Raw genomic sequence first — 16,872 nt, forward strand, 5'->3', positions numbered from 1 at the left:
TATTGACATATGGATGTGTGCAGATAGGTACCATTAACAATCCTGTAAAGTTTGATGCAGTTTGGACAAAGTATGGCCGAAATATAGCAAAAATAAAGCAACTTCCTGTTTCGTGGCGAGTAATCGAACTTTGAGGGCCATAACTTCCACGCCCTTCAACAAAAACTCAAAATCTGCCGCAATTTAACATCGTCTATGTCTTAAGAACATACTATTAAGTTTTGAAGTCAATCGGATAATGCGTCTAGGACTAGTTCGCGTTCAAGCGACCCCTGGAAATGGCCAAAAACACACAATTTTTTCACCTTCCGGTCAAAATAAAAATACTTTCTGTTGGGTTTAGAATATGGCTCCAAGAGACTTTTTGGTGCGTCATGGGATGTTACATATGTGTGCAGATTTTCAGATTTTTAGGCGCAACGGGCTTGAGGGCTGTTCCGTTTAAAAATGTAGGTGGCGCTACCGAGGGCATTTTACCACGCCCATGCTCAAGACCCCTAAATTATTAAATTTTTCGCCGTGCCTGACGCGTCTGCAAATTTTGGTAAGTTTTCACGCATGTTAAGGCCCTCAAAAAGCCGATCTAAGAGGCGGAAAAAGAAGAAAAAAAATAATAATAATAATAATAATAATAATAATAATAATAATAAACAGACCGAAAACAAGAGGGTCCTTGCAACTCGTTGCATGGCCCCGTTGGGCCCACGCAACTCGTTGCTCGGGCCCTAATTAAAGCTGCGAGCAGCGTTGAACGGGCCCTCGCACCCGGCGCCCGTCGGGGGAGCGGCGACCGCGGGACCCCGGCAACCGCGGGGTCAACGCAGGTCGCAGGGCACACGCTGGCGTAACAGTTCACACTTCCGAGATGTAAAAATTTTAAATAAAAGCTTTTACGCTAATTATTTTCTGTGATAATATTTTTCAGAGCTCATCATCTGTGACAGCTCTTGGCTCTCTTGACTGTAACCTCCCTGTGGCAGCTTCTCACAGACTCAATCAACTCCTCTTCCCCTCCCCCCTCAAACACAAACACAAACACACACACACACACACACACACACACACACACAGATACCCCCTCCCAAAAGGAGATAAAACTCAGTTTTAACTTGAGTTTAAAAGCTTTGAGCTTTGAGCAAAAGCATTTTTTTAAGTTCTGTTATTGGGTGCATATATAAATCATTTATGCTTAAACAAGGCTTATAATGAAGTTATTTGAACAGTGAATATCTCATCTGCCTAAAGTCAGGGCGAAGCCACTAACCAGCTGTAGGGATGGGTATCATTAGGATTTTATCTTTATCCATACAGACCCCTATCAGTCCAGCTCAGACTGTTACTGGTTTAAGAGAGTGAAGTTTATAGCAATTTGCAAAATTTGGAGATTAGTGACAAACTAACCAGTTAGACTACATACAGACAAGCTTTCATTTTAGCTGTTAGTAACAGTTTGCCATGAGCTTAACCAGCGTGCTGTGCTTCCTGTTAAACATGTTATGAGACTGTGGACAAGGCTGAAAATATTACTTTACTAACTACTTGCCGAACAGGCGCTTTGACAAAGAAAAGGTAAAGGCCAGCAGCTTTTACTTTTCAATGCACTTGTCGTCAACTTGAGTGGCTTATATTCAGCTGGTTCACCTCGACGCCCGTGGACCTAGTGCACTTTTCCTGTCGCCGTACACTGAGTAACACAAAAAAATCAGCTGACCCCGTGTGAAATTTCCTAACTGATCAAAACCAAACTGTAAAGACAGCATCAATCCATGCTCAGCTTTGGTCAAGGGGAGACATATGGGAGAAGATGAGTAGAGAGATGGAAAGAAACAGAAAGGGTGATGGAGAAAGATTACATGAATTCAAAATAACCTACAATTCCTTAAAATTAATTTGAAGCCAGTTTAATTTTTTGAGCCAGCTTTGACATCTGCAGATATGAGTTTCTGAAGAGGGGCCTGCTGAGGTTAGATGTGCTGAATAATATCCATTTTCATATCAGAAAAAACACTGCATTAAACATTGTCTTAGCTCACTGAGCTGAGGTCAACAGGTAATATAACCAACCTGTGAGGTGGCTCACCCCCGTAAGATAAACACATAAATGATCCCTGATAGAACCGATAATTAAAGGCACATCAGTGACAGGGAATGCTATTAAAACTAAACTATAAACTGGTGACATTAACTGCAAAAGAAGATTTTTATTGATACATTTCAGGTAGAATTTAGTTTTCAATAAGGAAAATGCTGTAAGAAACCTGAATTTGTTGCAACAAATTTAAAATAAAAGCTTTTATGCTAATTATTTTCTGTGATAATATTTTTCAGAACTCATCATCTGTGACAGCTCTTGGCTCTCCTGACTGTAACCTCCCTGTGGCAGCTTCTCACAGACTCAATCAACTCCTCTTCCCCTCCCCCCTCAAACACACACACACAGACACACACACACAGAGACCCCCTTCCAAAAACCCATCAAAGAGTAATACAATGGCTCCATCTGTAGGATAAAGTAGAGAGTCGCAACAGGAAGTTACCCCAAAATCTGAGGTTTCAAACAGGAAGTTGGGTTTCCGAACTTTGACGGGCCAGAACCGGCACACGCTTCGACCCAAACTCACAATTTTCGGAGCCAGTCTTCCAAAAATTGTCAAGGAGGGGCTGACAACATTTGAAGTGAATCTGGTCACCCGTCTAGAAACTGGACATCACACTATAAAATATGTCATTTCCTGCTATAAATAGGTGGCGCTACAACAATTGTATGAATATTGACATATGGATGTGTGCAGATAGGTACCATTAACAATCCTGTAAAGTTTGATGCAGTTTGGACAAAGTATGGCCGAAATATAGCAAAAATAAAGCAACTTCCTGTTTCGTGGCGAGTAATCGAACTTTGAGGGGCCATAACTTCCACGCCCTTCAACAAAAACTCAAAATCTGCCGCAATTTAACATCGTCTATGTCTTAAGAACATACTATTAAGTTTTGAAGTCAATCGGATAATGCGTCTAGGACTAGTTCGCGTTCAAGCGACCCCTGGAAATGGCCAAAAACACACAATTTTTTCACCTTCCGGTCAAAATAAAAATACTTTCTGTTGGGTTTAGAATATGGCTCCAAGAGACTTTTTGGTGCGTCATGGGATGTTACATATGTGTGCAGATTTTCAGATTTTTAGGCGCAACGGGCTTGAGGGGCTGTTCCGTTTAAAAATGTAGGTGGCGCTACCGAGGGCATTTTACCACGCCCATGCTCAAGACCCCTAAATTATTAAATTTTTCGCCGTGCCTGACGCGTCTGCAAATTTTGGTAAGTTTTCACGCATGTTAAGGCCCTCAAAAAGCCGATCTAAGAGGCGGAAAAAGAAGAAAAAAAATAATAATAATAATAATAATAATAATAATAATAATAATAAACAGACCGAAAACAAGAGGGTCCTTGCAACTCGTTGCATGGCCCCGTTGGGCCCACGCAACTCGTTGCTCGGGCCCTAATAATAATAATAATAATAATAATAAACAGACCGAAAACAAGAGGGTCCTTGCAACTCGTTGCATGGCCCCGTTGGGCCCACGCAACTCGTTGCTCGGGCCCTAATTAAAGCTGCGAGCAGCGTTGAACGGGCCCTCGCACCCGGCGCCCGTCGGGGGAGCGGCGACCGCGGGACCCCGGCAACCGCGGGGTCAACGCAGGTCGCAGGGCACACGCTGGCGTAACAGTTCACACTTCCGAGATGTAAAAATTTTAAATAAAAGCTTTTATGCTAATTATTTTCTGTGATAATATTTTTCAGAGCTCATCATCTGTGACAGCTCTTGGCTCTCCTGACTGTAACCTCTCTGTGGCAGCTTCTCACAGACTCAATCAACTCCTCTTCCCCTCCCCCCTCAAACACAAACACAAACACACACACAGATACCCCCTCCCAAAAGGAGATAAAACTCAGTTTTAACTTGACTTTACAAGCTTTGAGCTTTGAGCAAAAGCATTTTTTTGCAAGTTCTGTTATTGGGTGCATATATAAATCATTTATGCTTAAACAAGGGTTATAATGAAGTTATTTGAACAGTGAATATCTCATCTGCCTAAAGTCAGGGCGAAGCCACTAACCAGCTGTAGGGATGGGTATCATTAGGATTTTATCTTTATCCATACAGACCCCTATCAGTCCAGCTCAGACTGTTACTGGTTTAAGAGAGTGAAGTTTATAGCAATTTGCAAAATTTGGAGATTAGTGACAAACTAACCAGTTAGACTACATACAGACAAGCTTTCATTTTAGCTGTTAGTAACAGTTTGCCATGAGCTTAACCAGCGTGCTGTGCTTCGTGTTAAACATGTCATGAGACTGTGGACAACGCTGAAAATATTACTTTACTAACTACTGGCCGAACAGGCGCTTTTACAAAGAAAAGGTAAAGGCCAGCAGCTTTTACTTTTCAATGCACTTGTCGTCAACTTGAGTGGCTTATATTCAGCTGGTTCACCTCGACGCCGGTGGATGTAGACGTGCACTTTTCCTGTCGCCGTACACTGTGTAACATGAAAATATCAGCCGACCCCTTGTGAAATTTCCTAACTGATCAAAACCAAACTGTAAAGACTTTGGTCAAGGGGAGACATATGGTAAGATTACATGAATTCAAAATAACCTACAATTCCTTCAAATTAATTTGAAGCCAGTTTAATTTTTTGAGCCAGCTTTGACATCTGCAGATATGAGTTTCTGAAGAGGGGCCTGCTGAGGTTAGATGTGCTGAATAATATCCATTTTCATATCAGAAAAAACACTGCATTAAACATTGTCTTAGCTCACTGAGCTGAGGTCAACAGGTAATATAACCAACCTGTGAGGTGGCTCACCCCCGTAAGATAAACACATAAATGATCCCTGATAGAACCGATAATTAAAGGCACATCAGTGACAGGGAATGCTATTAAAACTAAACTATAAACTGGTGACATTAACTGCAAAAGAAGATTTTTATTGATACATTTCAGGTAGAATTTAGTTTTCAATAAGGAAAATGCTGTAAGAAACCTGAATTTGTTGCAACAAATTTAAAATAAAAGCTTTTATGCTAATTATTTTCTGTGATAATATTTTTCAGAGCTCATCATCTGTGACAGCTCATGGCTCTCTTGACTGTAACCTCCCTGTGGCAGCTTCTCACAGACTCAATCAACTCCTCTTCCCCTCCCCCCTCAAACACACACACACAGACACACACACACAGAGACCCCCTTCCAAAAACCCATCAAAGAGTAATACAATGGCTCCATCTGTAGGATAAAGTAGAGAGTCGCAACAGGAAGTTACCCCAAAATCTGAGGTTTCAAACAGGAAGTTGGGTTTCCGAACTTTGACGGGCCAGAACCGGCACACGCTTCGACCAAAACTCACAATTTTCGGAGGACTTCTTCCAAAAATTGTCAAGGAGGGGCTGACAACATTTGAAGTGAATCTGGTCACCCGTCTAGAAACTGGACATCACACTATAAAATATGTCATTTCCTGCTATAAATAGGTGGTGCTACAACAATTGTATGAATATTGACATATGGATGTGTGCAGATAGGTACCATTAACAATCCTGTAAAGTTTGATGCAGTTTGGACAAAGTATGGCCGAAATATAGCAAATATAAAGCAACTTCCTGTTTTGTGGCGAGTGATCGAACTTTGAGGGGCCATAACTTCCACGCCCTTCAATGAAAAGTCCGAAACTTTTGCAATTTAACTTCGTCTATGTCTTAAGAACAAATTATCAAATTTTGAAGTCAATCGGATAATGCGTCTAGGACTAGTTCGCGTTCAAGCGACCCCTGGAAATGGCCAAAAACACACAATTTTTTCACCTTCCGGTCAAAATAAAAATACTTTCTGTTGGGTTTAGAATATGGCTCCAAGAGACTTTTTGGTGCGTCATGGGATGTTACATATGTGTGCAGATTTTCAGATTTTTAGGCGCAACGGGCTTGAGGGGCTGTTCCGTTTAAAAATGTAGGTGGCGCTACCGAGGCCATTTTGCCACACCCATGCTCAAGACCCCTAAATTATTAAATTTTTCGCCGTGCCTGACGCGTCTGCAAATTTTCAGGAGTTTTGACGCATGTTAAGGCCCTCAAAAAGGCAATCAAAGAGGCGGAAAAAGAAGAAAAAAAATAATAATAATAATAATAATAATAAACCGACCGAAAACAAGAGGGTCCTTGCAACTCGTTGCATGGCCCCGTTGGGCCCACGCAACTCGTTGCTCGGGCCCTAATAATAATAAACCGAACGAAAACAAGAGGGTCCTTGCAACTCGTTGCATGGCCCCGTTGGGCCCACGCAACTCGTTGCTCGGGCCCTAATAAACCGAACGAAAACAAGAGGGTCCTTGCAACTCGTTGCATGGCCCCGTTGGGCCCACGCAACTCGTTGCTCGGGCCCTAACAAGGCTGACCAAAATATTATTTTAATGTAATGTGGGATCATAAAAAGTCTGACAATTGATCTTCTTTTCCTTTCACCATGGTAATGACTTTATCACTTCTTTGGTAGTTCAGATGTTACATTTCATGTCCTCTGGCAGTGATAGAGACATCCCTTCTTATGAATGTGGTTCAAAGCCACATCTTTTGTATATGCAAGCTACACAAACACTTCCTTCACTCTCTAAGTCAAGGAAGCATTTAAAGGCTGAACTTGTCAGTGATGTGCACCACTGTTCCTCAGTAGCTCAGCTGGACTGTGAACTCACCATGTTTTTCTACTGTGAGCTGGTCGTACTGATACTTGCACTGACTCTTGATGGTCAAGGTAAGTTTGGCTTTTATGGCACTTAAGGATATTAAGTTTTAAATCACAGTGTTAGTGCTAAAACTAAACTCTCTCTATCTCCCTTTACATTTATTTATCTATTCATAAATATTATATATTTTCCCCCAGTTCATACAGGGCAAATCTATGGAGGACACGAGGCTAAGGAACACAGCAGGCCATACATGGTGCTGTTGGAGCGGCACATGCAGAATGGTCAAACATATTACTGTGATGGCTTCCTTCTGACTGAGGATTTTGTGATGACTGCAGCCCACTGCCAAGCCAAGTCAGTTTAACACAATTTGAATTTAAGTATTGGGAATTCATGGGCCCCTGATAAGACTTCTTATCTCAATAAAAGAGACTGATTCATGCACAGAGACAAATATACTTCATAACTGCTTCATGAGAAGAGACATAAATTTGAGTCTCAATGCTCTGACCAACTAACTAATATGTTTACTAACAGATAAAGTTTTTACATTTATTTTTGTCATTTCAGGTCCTTCACAGCGTTACTAGGAGTTCACAATTACCGTAACAGTAATGGAATACAGCGTATATCTGTGGAAGATATGTTTCCACATAAAGACTACAATGCAACTGAATTAACAAATGACATAATGATTCTTAAGGTAATAGAAATGCATTCATTTTACCCCCAACCCAATTTTGTTTCTTACTTTGTTAGTACCAAGTGAATCAAACAATAGAAGTGTATATAAACTGAAATTCATGTTTTTAAATATATATATTTTTTATTTTTCTCTGTTCCTCCAGTTGAGCTCTAAGGCACATTTTAACAACAATGTGAGTCACATTGCTCTCGCAGACCGAGATGATGGCTCTCTGCCAAAATTATGTTCAGTCTCCGGCTGGGGAAGAAATGACAGAAACTCAAAATATATGTCTCTGAAGCTCATGGAAGTCAATGTAACACTCACTGACAATGAGCTGTGTCGTGGGAAAAAGATTTACTGCTCTGAGGGAGAGGCTGGACCGGGTGAGGTACGTACATTTATGATATAACATTATATAACATGACATGGACAAACACACACACACTTTGGTCAACATTGTTGAAGCAATCACTGCACATTGTGTATGTACTTCCAGGGAGACTCTGGTGGTCCATTGGTCTGTGAAGATGGAAAGGCGTACGGGGTGGTGTCTTCCTCACACAAAACAAACCCAGATGGCCCGTATGTCTACTCCTACACTAAGATACCCAAGAATACAGACTGGGTTAAACAGATTATTAAAAATAATGGAAAGTTCTAATGTATCAGATCACAACATTTGAATTTCAGGTTAGTTAGCTAATATCTCCTCTGATTCCATTATCACAGAGACCGCTAAATTGCTTGTTTGCTTGTTTTACACAACTTTAATCAAAATATGCTTTGCGCGATCTGTACAAGCTCCTCCCCGCCCAATGTTAGCTGGGATAGACTCCAGCATCCCCCTGACCCTTAATGGATAAGCGGTATAGATAATGGATGGATGCTTTGCTTTAATGATATCTTTCTTTTTTTTTTTTTTTGCTCCTACTGCTGCTGCAGTGGGTGCATATCTGTCAGTAAACTTTAGGCTATTGTAAGGAAATTAGAAATTTTAATCAAGCATATGTGAGTTTTTAAGCATGGATTTAAACAAACCAATCATGACACATACTGTAAATCTAGTTCACAGTGTTCTCTCAGTAAACATGCTTAATCCCAATGAATGTAATATGATGCTACAATGAAACAAATACATCATAATGTATTATCAGTATACTTGTACCGAGAAAAATGTGAGGACAGAATCATCCTGCTGTTGGTCATTAATGGTGTTTGTCATCTGTATTAGTGTCACATGAAATTTATACTTATACAGAAACAACTGAAGCAAGGTCTGCTGCCAACACCAAGAGGTGTGTATCAGGAGAGACAGGTGGTGTCAGGATAACACAGGTGTAGCACACACTTTCTCAGATGAGAACACAGGATCATCTGAACTTGTTTTGTTCCATCTTTTTAAACAATAAACTGTTGCTCTCTCATCACGTTCTCTCAGTGCCTCTGTACACTTTTTTGAACAACAATTGACTCACTAAAAAAGACAACACTGCCTCCCTGTGAACAAAGTGTGTTGATGCAACAAGAAGAGGGTCACTGATTACTTGTTGAAGTCACAGCTGAATGTCTTATCTAATTCATAAGCTCTAAACCTGATCAAGTCTGCCTGTTGCCTACCTGTAGGCAGATGCAGGCAAATGTATCTACAGTTTTTAGCAACATCTGACAGAACAGCCAATGTTGGGCACCAAGTTATACACATATTTTATGTGTAACATACAACACATTTTATGTCCAATGAGATTGTTTAGGCATGATTAAATAAGGTCACCTTCTTTCATTACCTCTCCAAACGTAGGCTAAATCTGTTCTACATGAACAGGCAGCTCATTTACGTTAACTGTCATAATAAATAATAAAACATTGTACTACAATAAAACATTGTACTACACTACACAAAGTACTAGATATGAATGCATTTCAATGAACCCTTTTATTGAACATGAAAAAAATAAAAATTATAGAAAACATCTGGTTCCAAAGGTAACAGTGGGACACTTAAGGGATCAGTTGGCAGAAATGGAATATAATATAAAGAGTTATGTTTTTATTTGTACATAATCCCCTAAAACTAATAATTGTTGTGTTTTCTTCCAATATGTTGTGCCGCCATGTTTCTACAGTAGTTCAGAAAGGACAAACCAAACTCCTTTTACATTTTTACATTGATGCTGCAGCTTGTTTACAGAAGACAAAGAAAGAGGAAGAAAGGAGAGCGTACATGTCAGCTATTACTTATAGTTTTACAGACTAACAACAATACAGCGTTTAAATATAGCTATATATATAACGCCATTTTGTCACCTGTCGGCCACCACAGACTCTGTGACACGCTTATGAAGGGAGGGGTGAGAGGATGGGTATTCAGTTGGTTGCAATCTGTGTTCTAACCACTAGATGCCACCAAATCCCACACACTGGTCCTTTAAGTCTCTCAGTTAAATGCATTCATCCCCCTGTTTACCCATTTGTCTGTTACCATTGGATAGTGATTATTTACATAGCTCACAAAAAGAAGCCTTTTGATTTAGCCTGCAGCACATCAGGTGGTTTCCATTTTTAATATGATCACATTAGTCACTGCAATATTAAATTATGCCCAACTGGGAAGATAGCGGAAACAAAAATGTGGACAACGTTGCTGGGGAGAGGGATGTCTGGAATGCCCTGCTTAGCCTTTAGCCCCAGTGTTTCCCAACCTTTTTGAGCCACGGCACATATTTTACATTAGAAAAATCACAAGGCACACCACCAAACAAAAATGTCACAAAAAGTATATTTATTGAAATATAATGAAAATCTAGCCTCAATTCACTTACAAAATCCCTTTATTTTATCGGTACTTGTGAGCAGGTTTTCATTTTGGTGTGTTCAGGTCATTCAGATGTTGAAATATATATGCCAGATATGCCAGTCTTGCACACCACTCATCACTTGAGAGCAACTGAGTATCATCATACTTCTCATTTGTCACTTTAAGTTCCTCCCGCAGCTCATACACATGGGCTAAAACTTTGCCACAAGACAGCCACTGGACCTCCATGTGGAGCAATAACACTTTATGTTGCACTCCCATTTCCTCACACTTTCATTGTATTGTCTTGAGGTCACTTTTTGCTTTCTTCTGACCACTACTCATGCTAGGACCTTCATCTGGGACAGAATTTTCTCCAGGACTATGGTCAGATTGACTACTTTTTCTTTTCAAGTGTTCACCCATTGCTTGTACCTGCAGCGTTGTCTCACTCGCAGCATGACTATGTACTTTCATATTTAGTGTGATACTGCCTCTAGTGGAAGAGCATGTAATTGTTCTGCCTGTCACTACACGCCGCTCACTTAAGAGTACCAATCAGGTGAAATTGGATAATCTTCCATGGCACACCTGATGACTTCTTACGGCACACTTATGTGATGCGGCACACTGGTTGGGAAAGACTGTTTTAGCCACTGCGACCCGACTCCAGATAAGCAGAAGAAAATGCTATGCTATGTTATTATTAAATATGTGCATATATTGTTAATGGATGCATGTATGTATGTCAAGATGTAGTTTTTATACCCACTGGTCTTAGGTGTTTTTTCAAAGTCTTGCTGTGTTTCAGTTTGCATCCTCCCACTTTCACACTTGATGTTTTGAGTGCATAAGTGTGTCCACGATGACAACTATGAAGAAATGCAACACAGTATAAGTACCCAGATAGTGTGCTCATAACAGTCAAAAGTGTGGAATAATGGACACTTCTCCTCATCAGTTGCCATCTTGGCTACACAGTGGAAGGGGAGAGATCACCAATGCATTATCAAACTTGTCAAAGTGGTAGCTAAGGAAGGAGGATACATCGTTGGTGCAGATGGCAGAGTAAGTTATACGTTGCATGAAACAGGTGGCACGTTAATGCGCCACGTTAGTGAGTATACTGTACTGCACACACAGTGTTCTACATGTAAGTGTCTGATTTGAAACACAAGGCATGTCTTTCCATTAACATTTATTTAAAAGGAAAATTATTTGCATGATCACGTGCCTGAAAAAAAAAAAAAATCCAATTAACACAAACAAACAATAAATTTAGAGCTTTCTATGGCACCTCACAATCAAACCTGTTTCACATTTCAAATGTACCCCCATCAAACTGCTCTGTGATTATCATTATTTTTTCCCAAATGTGACATCTGATGAAAAATTCACAATGAATGATTTGTTTCATTCATTTGGTCCCATTTTGACTGCTAATAAAGCTGGTGAAACAGTGAAGATTTGCAATGTTGTGTTTTAGCACACTTGACTTACTAACAAAATCTGACACACTAACCACATCTAACATGTTTTGTTTTCCATTAGTTCAAAGATTTAACTTAAAATCTAGCAAATATAATAACTTTCCAGTCTATGATCTAGAGGACCAAAGGTTTAGTAAGTGTCCAGTTCAATACTTCCACAAGAAACTAAAAGGAATGGGATCCAGTGATTCTGGCTCCAACATGAGAGACTGGCAGAAAACTGAGGGTTGATATTCTGCTGCTTGACAACTCAGGCAGAGGATGTGGTTGACGATATAAATCTACACTTCTTGTAAGTTTGAAACAAGATGAAACATGTGCAAGCAAAGCTGAGCCAATACCACAAAGACCTGTTCAGATAGCATCAAGGGAAGGCGGCCCTAAACTCCAGCCCACCATCCACCCCAATCTGCTCCAGAGACTAGATGATAAAATTAAAACTATTAAAAGGTCATTTGGATTGCCAGTAAAATACTACATTTCATAAAACACCAATATTAACACACACACGGTCTGGCACAGACTGTATGTCTAATGCAAAACTGCTGCAGGTATGATGATAACTTTGTCAACCACAGAGGACACAGCTGCTCATCACCAGTAATAGCTTGCATTCTCATCATGTGGGCTTTGCGTGTTTATTGTGTAAGCCTGACAATTGCAAAGGAAGAGGAAGGACCATCTTAAGTCAGCTAAGCAGCATTGAACGTGTCATGACAGCTACTCAACAAGGCTTGAACTTAGCATAAACAGACACACCTATCTGTGGATAACCAGGGGCCAGTTATCAGGTAGTGGTAGGTAGTAGTACTCAGATTTTTCCTTTCACCATGGTTCTTCATCATTTCGTATCAACAGCCAAATACCTAGTCCAGATTCCTCCATTCAACCAGCACTGGGAACACTGGGAACACACACTTTCATGGCTGACCATGGACTCAGACTGTCAACTGCATGTTGTCTCCCTCTGTTTTGAGGGAGTAATGCACAACACATGGCAAGTACACAATATAGAATTCTGAAACAAAACACAAAATATGTGAGTGTAATATGTTCTCAAAATAAAGACATGCTAACAAAGTGCTACCAAGAGAAGAACTATGACTAACACCTAAATGTTTACTGGTGACATCAGACCTCTTCACCCAATTTGTGTCACTTCATCAAATGAACACTCAGATGCTCTTCTGATATTCTTCAGTTTGATGACTATGATGACAAATTCAGAGTAGTACTTCCCCCTCCAACCTCCTACAGTCTCAGCAGCAAGTCAAATCACAATTCCATCTCCTGACTCATCATATCACATTCATTTTAAGCTGAGCAATACACTACCAAACCTCCTGACATTTTGGACCCCCATTCAGCTCTTCTTATGTCTTTGTACTCAATCTCATTTCCTGAACATATATAACTGGAAATAAGACCTAAAAGAACGATAGATAACCAAGTATATTTGATATACTGCTGTTTCACATCTCACACAGAGGAAATGGTTTATGATATTATCTGTGCTCTCTGGTAATTACAAACAAGATAATGATGCAAGAGCGGTTCAAATGCATGTGAACAGACAATACCCTACAAGACCCAAAGTAAACTCAAGTCTGAGACTATTTTACTAAATATAAAGATTGAAATTACCATTAATTAAAATGGAGATTACTTTAATTAAATAATGCCAAGATAGTTTAATGTATATGTAGGCCAAAGAAAGGGGATGCATTAAAGAATTGGGGGAAAAAAATCAATGTAGGTCTACACTGGAGCCTCTGGATAGTTGGTGTGGAGTTCTGCCAAAAACAAGTTCTTTATTGTTTTACTTATATCAGGACACATCATCTTAAGTGTTCTTATTATACCCAGTGACTTCAAGCTCCTGCTCTGAATCTGACATTTGTCATATAACTCTTTTATCACAGGGATGACATCCCACAGCCTTGACATATGTGCATTTATAACAAGGTCATGCTTTTTTGTTTGTTATAGTGAGTGTTGCTACTGGCTTTGCAGCAGTGTCAGTCAGTTTTTCAGATATATGAATTTCTTCCTCCTGTAAAGAGCATTATTGCTGTAAATAGCAGTTTTTACTGGGTCCTGAACACCTGCCATAAACTCACTTTAACATAAATGTCTCAATCATCAACTTTGGTAGGAGTGTTATCATGCTGAGATCTGACAGAGTCAGCACATATACATTATTACACAGTAGCTATCTAACTTCAGCGTTTCCAACTGCAGCCACCTAGTAGATAGAGAAACAAGACTAAAACAAGACTGACCAAAATATTATTTTACTGTAATGTGGGATCATAAAAAGTCTGACAATTGATCTTTATCACTTCTTTGGTAGTTCAGATGTTACATTTCATGTCCTCTTGAAGTGATAGAGATGCCCTTTCTTATGAATGTGGTTCAAAGCCACATCTTTTGCATATGCAAATTACACAAACACTTCCTTCTCTCTCTAAGTCAAGGAAGTGTTTAAAGACTGAACTTGTCAGTGATGTGCACCACTGTTCCTCAGTAGCTCAGCTGGACTGTGAACTCACCATGTTTTTCCACTGTGAGCTGGTCGTACTGATACTTGCACTGACTCTTGATGATCAAGGTAAGTTTAGGTTTTATGACACTTAAGGATATTATAGCATAGTGTATGTGTTAAAACTAAACTCCATCTTCCTTTACATTTCTTTATATTCATAAATATTATACATTTTCCCCCAGTTCATACAGGGCAAATCTATGGAGGACACGAGGCTGTGGCACATAGCAGGCCATACATGGTGCTGTTGGAGCGGCACATGCAGAATGGTGAAACATATTACTGTGGTGGCTTCCTTCTGAACGAGGATTTTGTGATGACTGCAGCCCACTGCCAAGCCAAGTCAGTTTAACACACTTAACATTTATTCATTGGAAATTCTGGGGCCCTTGATAAGATTTTTTATCTCAATAAAAACTTACTCTCATGAATAGAGACTGACAAATTCATGACTGCTTCATAAATTCAAGTGTCTTGATATTTTTTCTTTTTGTGAATATAATATGCTGACAAAAAACTAATACTGTTACTCCCAGGTAACTTTTCCACATTTATTTCATTCATTTCAGGTCCTTCACAGCGTTACTAGGAGTTCACAATGTCCATAACAGTAATGGAATACATCGTATATCTGTGGAAGATATGTTTCCACATAAAGACTACAATGCAACTGAATTAACAAATGACATAATGCTTCTTAAGGTAATATAAAAAAATAATTACATTTAAAATCATTGTACTTGTAGTAGTGAATTGTAGTGAATCAAACTATGTAATACATTTCTGAACAAATTGAAATCCATGATTTGAAATATGTATATATATATATTTATCTCCTCAGCTTAATTTTTAATTATTTATTTACTTTTTTTTTATCTCTCTCTGTTCCTCCAGTTGAGCTCTAAGGCACATTTCAGCAACACTGTGAGACCCATTGCTCTCGCAGACCGAGATGATGGCTCTCTGCCAAAATTATGTTCAGTCTCTGGCTGGGGAAGAAATGACAGAAACTCAAAATATATGTCTTTGAAACTCATGGAAGTCAATGTAACGCTCATTCACAGTCAGTGGTGTCGTGAGAAAAATGTGTACTGCTCCAAGGGAGAGGCTGGACCGGGTGAGGTACGTTCATTTATGTAACATAACATGAACACACACGCTTTTGTCAACAATAATAATCGAATCACTGTTGTTGAAACAATCACTGCACACTGTGTATGTACTTCCAGGGAGACTCTGGTGGTCCGTTGGTCTGTGAGGATGGAAAAGCGTACGGGCTGGTGTCTGCCTCACACAAAACAAACCCAGATGGCCTGTTTGTCTATTCTTACACTAAGATACCTGAGTATCAAGACTGGATTAAACAGATTATTGGACATAATGGAAAGTTCTAATGCATCAGATCACAACATTTGAATTTCAGGTTATTGTGTAACATTGCAGAATTACAGAGCTGATGATTGAGATGCCAGTATCTACTCTGATTCTATTATCACAAGGACTGCCAAATTAAAGTCTGGACTTGCTTGCTAAACACAAATTTAATATCTCTATTTTATTTTATTTTATTTATTTATTTTTTGCTGCTGCAGTGCATGCATATCTGTCAGTAAACATAAGGCTATTGTAAGGACATTAGAAATTTAAATCAAGCATATCATGACACAAGTCTAGTGTGGTGTCATCTGAAATTTCATTCTAGAGTTAATGCTAAACAGATGTAATGTCTATTGTTTTCATACACAATATATCCTTTGCTCTTAAATACAACATATATATATATATATATATATATATGACACATTACTGCTTTTTGTATGTTCTTTTAGACTAGATTGAATGAGAACAAATTTGCTTTGTACCATCTTTTGAAAAAATAAACTGTTGCTCTCTCACAATGTTCTCTCAGTACCTCTGCACACTCCACTTGTACAAGAACATTTTGGTTTCAATTTTGAGATTGCTGATTTTATTTTAATGCCACTCCAAATTTAACTGGAGCATGCTTAAACCCAACAAATGGAATATGATGCTGCAATTAAATAAATAACAACTCATAATGTATTGTACTTGTACTGAGCAAAATATAAGGACAGAGTAATCCTGTTGTTGGTCATTAATGATGTTATGATGAGCATCACATGAAATTTATTATTATTATTTGCATAACACAAACAATTGTAGTAAGGTCTGCTATCAACACTGAGTAGTGTGTATCAGGAGGGACAGGTGATGTCAGGATAACCAGACTTATATTATCAAATATTGAGAAGGTACAGGGGAAAATATATTACTCAGACTCCTCAGAAAAATGGAAGTTTTCACAGAGAGAAATGTCTACTTAACACTTGCGAAAGCTGCCACTTGGCTTTCGGAAGCAAATCACCTTCCCCTTATATTATACATGTAGATCAGTTATATCCATCCAAGTTCAGTTTTTTTTAAATTATATGTGTGTGTGTGTGTGTATATATATATATAAATATATATATAAAAAAATATATATATATATAAATATATATATATATATATATGCGGTGAGGTTTGTGGCTGGTGAGGAACTGAGTCTTTCAGAGTCAGATTTACAAATATATGCACCCAATATATTTG

At 39.1% G+C, this 16,872-nt stretch overlaps 1 protein-coding gene across 5 annotated transcripts in view; it reads left to right on the forward strand.

Moving 5' to 3' along the window:
- The window catches only part of LOC108895425 (granzyme B), a 68,962-nt gene extending 52,625 nt beyond the window's left edge, over positions 1-16,337 (forward strand). For 2 of the 5 annotated variants that reach the window (XM_051077493.1, XM_051077490.1), the window contains 2 exons: positions 7,594-7,821; positions 7,930-8,857. In XM_051077493.1, coding sequence (XP_050933450.1) covers positions 7,594-7,821; positions 7,930-8,094 — 393 coding nt within the window. In that variant the 3' untranslated portion in view covers positions 8,095-8,857. Of the gene's footprint in view, positions 1-7,593; positions 7,822-7,929; positions 8,858-14,244; positions 14,329-14,444; positions 14,605-14,831; positions 14,965-15,156; positions 15,385-15,491 lie in introns of those variants that run through there. The other 3 variants (XM_051077485.1, XM_051077486.1, XM_051077484.1) reach the window with 3 other exon arrangements.
- Positions 16,338-16,872: the final 535 nt, after the last annotated feature.

Source organism: Lates calcarifer, linkage group LG17 (assembly GCF_001640805.2).
Source record: "Lates calcarifer isolate ASB-BC8 linkage group LG17, TLL_Latcal_v3, whole genome shotgun sequence".
NCBI classification, from domain to species: domain Eukaryota; kingdom Metazoa; phylum Chordata; class Actinopteri; family Centropomidae; genus Lates; species Lates calcarifer.